This window comes from Cebus imitator, unplaced genomic scaffold (genome assembly GCF_001604975.1).
Source record: "Cebus imitator isolate Cc_AM_T3 unplaced genomic scaffold, Cebus_imitator-1.0 Scaffold10, whole genome shotgun sequence".
NCBI classification, from domain to species: Eukaryota; Metazoa; Chordata; class Mammalia; order Primates; family Cebidae; genus Cebus; species Cebus imitator.
In genome coordinates, this window is record NW_016107325.1 from 12451518 (window position 1) to 12460830 (window position 9313).

Genomic DNA, 9313 nt, shown 5'->3' on the forward strand with positions numbered 1-9313 from the left:
ACCAGCCAGAGGCATCGAAAGGCAGGGAGCAGATCACCGACAGTCTCGGGTTTCACTTTTGCATTTCGGCCTGGACCAGAGGGAAGCATCGGCCCGGTGCAGGGCAGGAGGCCAGGGCACCCGCTTTCCCAGGGAGGCCGGACTGGGCGGCAGGCGGCGCACCCTGGCACGGAGGGAGGCGGGTACCCGGGCGCGCCGAGTAGCGCGGAGAGCCGGGCTGCAAGATGGGCGTGGAGTGGTGGCTGTCAGGGAGAGAGAGGCCAGCATCCTCCCCGGCCTCGGGAAAGCAATGGGGCCTCCGCGTTACCCGCGGCGAGAGGGTCACGACGGGAGGCAGAGGCGCGGCTGAGCCCGCAGAGTCCCCCAGGACGCGGCCCCCGGGGCGCGGGGGCACTGGAAGCCCCGGGCGGCGCCCCCCGCAACCCCACCCCACCCGCGGCTGCCTGTCCGCGTGGCCAGTGGCCACGAGCTGCGGCCCCGGCACGCTCCCGCTCCACCGCCCCGGCGATCCGGGAGATAAAAGTTTGCAGCATGCGGCTCGTCTGCAGTGCGAGTCACATCCGCCGCGCCGCCTCCTGCAGCACCAGCGCTCAGAGAAAGAACAAATATATTAAAAAAAAAAAAACTGTTGAAGCCGGTAGGCCCAGAGGCCGGCCGCTCTGCCTCCCGGGCATGCAAGCAGGCGAGCCCAGCATCCCGCGCCCCCTCCCGCCCCCGGCCGCGCCTCCCGCCGGGCCTCCGCGCCCGGCCTGAGCCGGCCCCGCCGCGCCCGCCGCACTGACCGATAACCTCCTGCAGCTCGTACGCGTCCCTGCAGATGGGCCAGCCGACAGCCTGTGCCGCCGGGGCCGGGGCCGGGGCCGTGGGCGCTGCCGGGGCCGGCGCTGCTGTCGCGGCCGCGGGGACCGCCGCCGCCGCTGTCACCGGGGCCGCCTGCTGGGGAAGCTGGACGTGCACAGGCGAGCCGCTCGGCTCCGCCATGATGCTGCGGAGGAGAGCAGGAGGACGCGCCGGCCGGCGGACGACCTTCCACTTGAAACTTCCTTTGCCTCGCCGCCGACACCTCTCGGCCGGCGCACGCCCTCCCCGCCCGCCGTCGCCGCAGCCGAAGCCAGCCACGAGGGGAGGGAGCGAGGGAGGCCGAGCAGGGCGGAGGGAGGAGGCAGCGCCGGCGGAGGCGGGGAGTGGAGGAGGCGGCGGCCGCCGCGCTCGCCGCGCGTCTCGAGCCTCGCGCGCGCTGTTCTCCGCCTCGGCGAGGGGAACCGCCGCCCCGCCGCCCCCTCCCGCTCCGCTGGCGGCCGAGGAAGTTCCCACCAAAGGGGAGCCAGGCCGCTTTGTGTGAGCTTTCAGGGCCAGCAGCCCTGGTTCTCCTCCTCCCTCGCAGCTCGCCCTGCGCCTTCGCCCCAGACAATCAGGCTCGCCAGAGGACGCCCCCTGGGGACCCCGAGGGCTGGGTCGTTGAACGGCCGCCAGATTCTCACATTCGGAATTCTGCCACCAAAGACAACCTGAAGTTCACTTACAAGTTAACGAGCGGGACACCTACACGGTGTCCCTTTGCAGGACACCAGTCAGAAAATAACACAAGTTGTAACTTTCTCCTGCTTTACCTGCCAGTATCCCTTTACCACCTTGTCCAATCTAATAGCAGTCTTGCTAGTTTTTCTTAGTAAATGAAACTTGATTCCTTAGATTCCGGACTGTTCACAGACTTTATTTTTTTCCAAGCCACTTGGATCCCAAGGAGGCTATTTTAAGGGGCTATGGAGTTAGAAATAAGACATGGAGGAGAGGTTGAAACAGTTTATTCAAATTCTACACCCTTAATAACTTGCCATATTAATTAGCCTGAGAGGACACTGGGGCCAGACATTAGGCGTTTTCTTTAACAGAGTATACTTGGTGGGGAAATAATTTATTGAGGCATGAATAAACCGTTGAAAACTTTTAATTAATTGTTGCTTTTTCAACACCCCAAAAATAACCTCATCTGTAAAACTGCTATGGTAAAATCATAGGTCTTCCTAATTATAGGTGTTATATACAACAGTGAATGTGCTCTGTGTTCCCTCCGTGGAGGTGACCAGGATCCACCATTCTTGTCTCCAACTGAAACAGTACAGTAAACCAATAGTCGTATTTGTCAAGATTATCTTGTCTGGTTCCCATTGCTAGGACTACTGAAGAAATAGGTAAGAATAATGACCATGCAATAAAAACTCTAGGGGAAATCATGATTTTGTCTATCGAGTGTATGTACAGAAGTCTCTCTAAAATTTTTGAAAGATTATTCAGAAGAAACCCAGAAATTTATTAGAAAAGTTAATTGTCTAATGAAAACATTGGTGTTCACTGAAGATGAGGGCACTTAATCTCTTGGAGTATTACGAACAGTTGGAGTAAAGCAGCTACCTTGCTTTAATCTTGAAGCAGAAGTTCATGCTGAAGTGTATGTTCTTTGATGCAGAGGAGTCCAAAAACTGTCTTGATGGTCATGTCTGTCAAGAAACCATGGCTGCTCACCTCTTCAAGTGCTGCCTCCATCCTACCCCAAAGAAGTTTTAAGGACTGTTCTTAAAAGAAAAGAAAAATAATCAAATTACTCTGACTTCCATTTTGTCATATGAAGTTCTATTTTTGAGTTTCAAACCGTGAGGTGGGATTGTGAAGGCTGGGAAAGTTCTTGGGACTTCGTAGGAAAACATGATGTTGTCAAGATCAATATCACAGAATTGAATCAAACATGGATCAGTTAGTCTCCCACAAAAAACAACTGTTCCACAGTCACAGACCACATGTCTGTCTCTAGCCAACCACTTTCCAAATGGCTACCAGGATGAAGATTTGCTTGAGTGGATGACTCAGTGCAGATCCATCACTTCTTCAGTAAATCGGTTTAAAAAAGAATGTGCCCTGGCATTGCCCTTTGGCATCATTTTTATAAATGAAGAATGGAACATGAATATTTTTAATTATACAAAAGCATCAGATTTAATTTTTCTGTAAACAATTGGGTAAAATGGTACTTAAAACTTAGAAATATATGTATTTTAAAAGTATTCAACTGATAGGCACTTTTCCCTGAAAATCCATTACTAAATTTAAGTTGAAAGATGGTGACGGAGGCGGGTGCCTTTAAAATATAAACAAGATTTATTCCAATGCATAAAGAGTACATTCAGTGAGCATCGTTAAAAATAGAAAGGAAAAATAAGGGTCTAAATTTTTCAAAGTGTATCCAATTGCCTCATAATGTGTCAGGGTTTCTCAGTCTCAGCGCTCTTTTGTGCTGGGCAGTTCTCTTCATTGTAGAGGTCTGTTCTCCTGTGGTATGGTCCGAATGTTTCTGTCCCCCTAAAATTCGTATGTTGACACTTACTCGCCGATGTTATAGTATTAAAAGACTTTAGTCTTTAGCCGGAGAGGGGGTCATGAAGACAGAGCCCTCCTGAGTGAGATTAGGGCTCTTATAAATGAGGCTGGAAGGAGCTTGATGACTCCTTCCACCAAATGAGGACGCGGCTAGAGGCACTAGCTGTTAAATAGAAAGCAAGCCCTCAGTAAATACCTAATTTGCTGGCACCTGGATCTTGGACTTTCAGCCTCCAGAACTGTAAAAATGAATTTCCATTGTTGGTAAGCTATCCAGTCTAAGGTATTTTGTTAGAGCAGCCAGAGCAGACTAAGGCACCCTGGCCTCTGCTCGATAAATGCCAGTAGCACCACTACTGCTGACATCGTGACTCTCAGCAATGCCTCCAGACATTGCCAAATGTCCCCTGGAGGGCAAACCATGCTTTAGGTAAACTAAGTATACAACGTTTTCGTTTTATAAACAGATTGTTGCAGTGGTTATTTTTATTACAAAGAGCTTCCATAGAGTTCCATTATTTATTCATAAACCCTTTAAACATGTAAGAGAGGATGTGTAGCGAAGTGGCCAAAGCCTTGAAGAAAGAAAGTGCTGGATTCAAATCTTGCCTTCAACGTTTTGTTTTGTTTTGTTGTTTTGTTTGTTTGAGCCTTGCTCTTTTTGCCCAGACTGGAGTGCAGTGGCACACTGCAAGCTTCACCTCCTGGGTTCAAGCAATTCTCCTGCCTCAGCCTCCTGAGTAAATGGGACCGTAGGCACCCACCACCATGCCCAGCTAATTTTTGTATTTTTAGTAGAGACAAGGTTTTGTGTTTTTGTTCATTTGTTTGTTTTTTGAGACAGAGTCTCACTCTTGTCACCACCCAGACTGGAGTGCAATGGCACAATCTCAGCTCACTGCAACCTCCACCTCCCGGATTCAAGTGATTCTCCTGCCTCAGCCTCCTGAGTAGCTGAGATCACAGGCATGTGCCACCACATCCAGCTAATTTTGTCTTTTTAGTAAAGACAGTTTCACCACGTTGGCCAGGTTGGTCTCAAACTTCTGACCTCAGGTGATCCACCCACCTTAGCTTCCCAAAGTGTTTGGATTACAGGTGCGAGCCACCATGCCCAATTCAACATTTTTCTAGAGATAAGGTCTTGCTCTGTCACCCAAGCTGGAATGCAGTGGCATGATCATGGCTCACTGCAGCCTTGAACTCCTGGGCACAAGCAATCTGCCTCCTTAGCCTCCCAAGTACTCTGGATTACAAGTAGGTGCCACCATGCCCAGCTAATTTTTATTTAATTTTTGAGAAACAGGGTTTTGCTGTGTTGCCCAGGATGGTCCATGAACTTCCTGGTCTCAAGTGATCCACCTCAGCCTTCCAAAGTACTGAGATTATAGTGTGAGCCACCGTGCCCAGCCTCATTTTTTTAAGTTTCTGCCTTTGGACTTACTTCACTCTCTGAGTCTCTGTTTTCTCCTGTGCAAAAATCAGTACAGTACAATAATAACTTCCATGTTTTTTTTTTTTTCTTTTTCTTTTTTTTTTTTTTTTTTTTTTTTTTTTTTTTTTTTTTTTTTTTTTTTGAGACAGAATCTTGATTTTGTCACCCAGGCTGGAGTACAGTTACATGATCTTGGCTCCCCACAATCTCCACCTGGAGTGTAGCGGCATGATCTCAGCTTCCCGTGATCTCTGCCTCCCGAGTTCAAGTGATTCTCCTGCCTCAGCCTCCCAAGTAGCTGGTATTACAGGCATGTGCCACCACGCCACATGGGTTGATAATGGGTGACACATAATAGAAGTTTAACAAAAGGAAAACCACCACCACCATCATCATCATTATTCCTGTCTGCCAAGATTTGTGGCAAAATATGTAGTGCAAAGATATATAATTACAAGAATGAACTTTGCAGAATATAAGCTCCCTGAGGGCAGAATTTTTTGTTCCGTTGTTTTACCGTTGTCTCCCAGTACCTAGAAAAACATCTGGCACAGAGTACACTCAGCAAATATTTGTTAAATGTTAATATAACACTTTTTTTTTTTTTTTTTGAGACAGAGTCTCACTCTGCAGCCCAGGCTGGAGTGCAGTCACAATCTCAGCTCACTGCAACCTCCGCCTCCTGGGTTCAAGTGATTCTCCCTACCTCAGCCTCGTAAGTAGCTGGGGTTACAGGCATGCGCCACCACGCCTGGCTAATTTTTGTATTTTTAGTAGAAATGGGGTTTCACTGTGTTGGTCAAGCTTGTCTCAAACTCCTGACCCCGTGATCTGCCCACCTTGGCCTCCCAAAGTGCTGGGATTACAGGCGTGAGCCTCTGCGCCCAGCCAACACTTTTTAAATATATAAAAACATGCTTTTAAGCATCAGAATGAGTCAGCACTGTCAAAGGTGGATTGTGGGAGGAAACTGGAGGCAGAGAGACCTGTTTGGAAGCCATTGCAATAGTCAAGTTACAGAAATGTGAATATTAGAAATTATATTGAGGATAATGGTGAGGAAAGTGGCTTTAAAAATTATTTAAGGAGCAGAGAAGTAGAACTTGATGACAGACAGATAAGATTCTTTTAAAAGTCAAATTGTCCCAATGCATTAAAAAAGTGGATGTGCACAAATGCAATTTATAAAATGTTTTAGAAATGCATCTATGGGAGACGTGAGAGGTTCTTTTAATTGACAGATGACCATTTTCCTATGACTAAAATGTAATCTAATACAGAAGTTACCATCATTGCATGGTGGAAAATAGCCAGATATTCTCAGGTCTGAAGAAAATCTGTCACCATTATTTGTCATGGCCAACTCTCTCATACCCACTGTTTTGGTAACTCTGAGGGAAAAGTTGTGAGAGAGCTGAAGTTGGGTTATAATAATTGCTTCCAAAGACAAAGATCAAACTTTTTTTGAATGAGGGTAATGGTGGAAAGGGCATGGCTGAATTGATATCCCTGTTCTACGCTTTCTAGCTGGCAGCCTAAATGTTCTGAGCCTCTGTTTTCTTAAAATTGGGACAATTAGCCCAGGACTGTAGGAGCTATGTAAGAATTAAATGAGCTGGTATGTGCAACATGCCTGACCCACATGCACACTGAAGTGGTACAGTGAATGGCTCCAGAATTTCTGACTGGGAGGGCCCAGGGGTAGCAGTCTCAGGGGAAGGTAGTTATTATAAGTTGAATCATGTCCCCTAAAAGGATTGAAGTCCTAAGCCCAGGTAGTTGGGAACGTGAACTTATTTGGAAATAGAATCTTTGCAGAGGCAATCAAGTTAAAATGAGGTCATACTGGTATAGGCTGGGCCCTAATACAATGACTGGTATCCTTATAATAAGAGGAAATTTGGACACAGAGACAGATAAAAAGAAATACACACACACACACACACACACACACACACACACACACACACGGGAGAATGTTATGTGATGATGGAGGCAGAGATTGGAGTGATGTGTCACAAGTCAAGAATGCCAAAAATTGCAGGCAATCACCAGAAGCTAGGAAAGAAGCAAAGAACAGAATATCTCTCAGAGCCTCCCATAGGAAATCAACCCTGCCAAAGGGTGAATTTTGGACAGCTAGCCTCCAGATTGTGAAAGAAAAATTTCTGTTGTTTTAAGCCCCCCAGTATATGTATCAGTTACAGCAGCCTATCAACCTAAATAACAAACAAAGGAGGAGACTCTAAAAGAAAATGATGTTTATTTTTGAATAGGTGTTCATGTATCATAGTAAATTCTGTGGGTGTTCAGGGAGGTAAAGGAAGAGAAAGGTGGTTTTTTTGTGTTGTTTGTTTGTCTGTTTTTTTAAATGAGGATTCCATAATTGTTTTCAGATAATTATCCTTGGCTACAAGGATCAATAACAGGAGTGATACTAGTCTGAGGTCGGACAGGCACTTGTTGGGCAGACGTCCTCACAGAAGTATTGTGTGTCCGTATGTGTGTATAAAGTTGCAATGGCCTTTGTGCAAGCTTATGGTTTTTGCAGCCCTTTGTAAATGAGAGCCCTCCCTTCCTGTCCTTCTCAGTTCTACTTGTCAGGGTTTTTGCCACAACTCCATTTTGATTCTGACAACTTTAAGAAGCCCTAGGAAACTAGACAGTGGGATTATGGGATATGCTCTTTGGCCAATTGCATTTTATTTGGACTGGCTGTAGCAGTGAGCACTAATGAAAATTAGCCACTGCTGGCCCGGTGCAGCGGCTCATACCTGTGATCCCAGCACTTTGGGAGGCTGAGGTGGGCGGATGCCATGAGGTCAAGAATTTGACACCAGCCTGGCCAACATAGCAAAACCCCATCTCTACTAAAAATACAAAAAATAGCTGGGCATGGTGGCACATGCCTGTAGTCCAGCTACTCGAGAGGCTGAGGCAGGAGAATCGCTCGAACCCAGGAGGCAGATGTTGCAGTGAGCTGAAATCATGCCACTGCACTCCAGCCTGGGCAACAGAGCGAGACTGACTCCGTCTCAAAAAAAAAAGAAAGAAAATCAGCCACTGCTTTAGAACTGACTCTCTACCAAAGCCCCAGACTTTATAGCTTGCTTTTAATATTATTTTAAATGAGAAGAAAACTGCAAACATAGGAACTATCTGATTGAATTCTCAACAGTAATAGCAAGTGTCCATTTGAAAAATGCATTTGAGAATGTATAACCCTTTCCAACTTTGAAGACCAAACCATCTCACACTAAACATTAATGGCAGAAGTGTCATGTGCCTTCCACTGACACAGCTAATGCTAACTATTACCCAAAGTTGAGAGCTAGTGTAACAAAAATTTTTTTGTTTTGTTTTGTGATGGAATCTTGCTCTCTCGCCCAGTCTGGAATGCAATGGCATGATCTCGACTTACTGCGACCTCCGCCTCCCCGGTTCAAGTGATTCTCCTGCCTCAGCCTCCTGAACAGCTGGGATTATACACATGTGCCACCATGCCTGGCTAATTTTTGTATTTTTTTAGTAGAGATGGGGTTTCACCATGTTGGTCAGGCTGGCCTTGAACTCCTGATCTCATGATCCACCCACTTTGGCCTTCCAAAGTGCTGGGATTACGGGCATTAGCCAACACACCCGGCTGGTGTAACTCAATTTCATTAGGATTAGCACAATTTAGTGTTCAGGTGTCATTACTACCTATTTCTCAACAATAAACAGAAAGAGGATTTATTTTAGATTGAATTATTGCAGAGACATTGCTTTTTAAATTCATCACGTGATTTAATGGGGTAAATTATAAGAATTATAACTTCCACATGTGTTTTCCTTTATTTCCCACCCAGCTATTGAAACTGACTTTCTATTGCATTTCATATTACACACAAAATAGCTCTGGTGACAGTTAATGTCTTCTTATTAATCTCAGAAGATTCTGACCCTGATTTGTGTGCTGATAGAGTACTCAGTAGAAACACTACTATCTCTACTCACAGGGGAAGACTTCCATATTTAGCAAGGGTTGCCCTTGGCTAAAACACCAGGAGGCATTATAATCATCTGTATGCCATACATATTTCTTCCATGCTGTCATCTGTCTAAAGCCTGATAGTCCCATCCCAGGCAGAATGACATAAAAATGTAATTTAAAGCCATTGATTTTTTAGTGCAATCTCTATTGAAGAACCACTTCAAGAGGAATCCATTCATTACACATGAAACAGCACTTTCTGAAAATATTTTGTTTATCCCTCTCACCCTCAGATTCTTACAAATACCAAGGATGTCTGAAAGCCTTTCACTTCTTTTCTGTTCAAAAAGCTTTTCACCAAAATCACCATAAGCCCTGAATACTCTTCTATCTCTGCCCCTGGCCTCCTCTGCCAGGCTCAGATCTTTTTCTGGAGAGACATCTTGAGTTGCATGTATTCTGAAAAATAAAGCAGGGCCAGGGACTGGCCTGGCTTATTAAATAAAACACAATTTATTGCATTAATATTAATT

At 46.1% G+C, this 9313-nt stretch overlaps 1 protein-coding gene across 1 annotated transcript in view; it reads right to left on the reverse strand.

Annotated features, from left to right (window-relative positions):
• STK39 (serine/threonine kinase 39) overlaps window positions 1–1198 on the reverse strand; it is a 325035-nt gene extending 323837 nt beyond the window's left edge. Inside the window, exon 1 of the mRNA XM_017548524.2 lies at window positions 783–1198. Coding sequence (XP_017404013.1) covers window positions 783–981 — 199 coding nt within the window. The 5' untranslated portion in view covers window positions 982–1198. The remainder of the gene's footprint in view (window positions 1–782) is intronic.
• Window positions 1199–9313: the final 8115 nt, after the last annotated feature.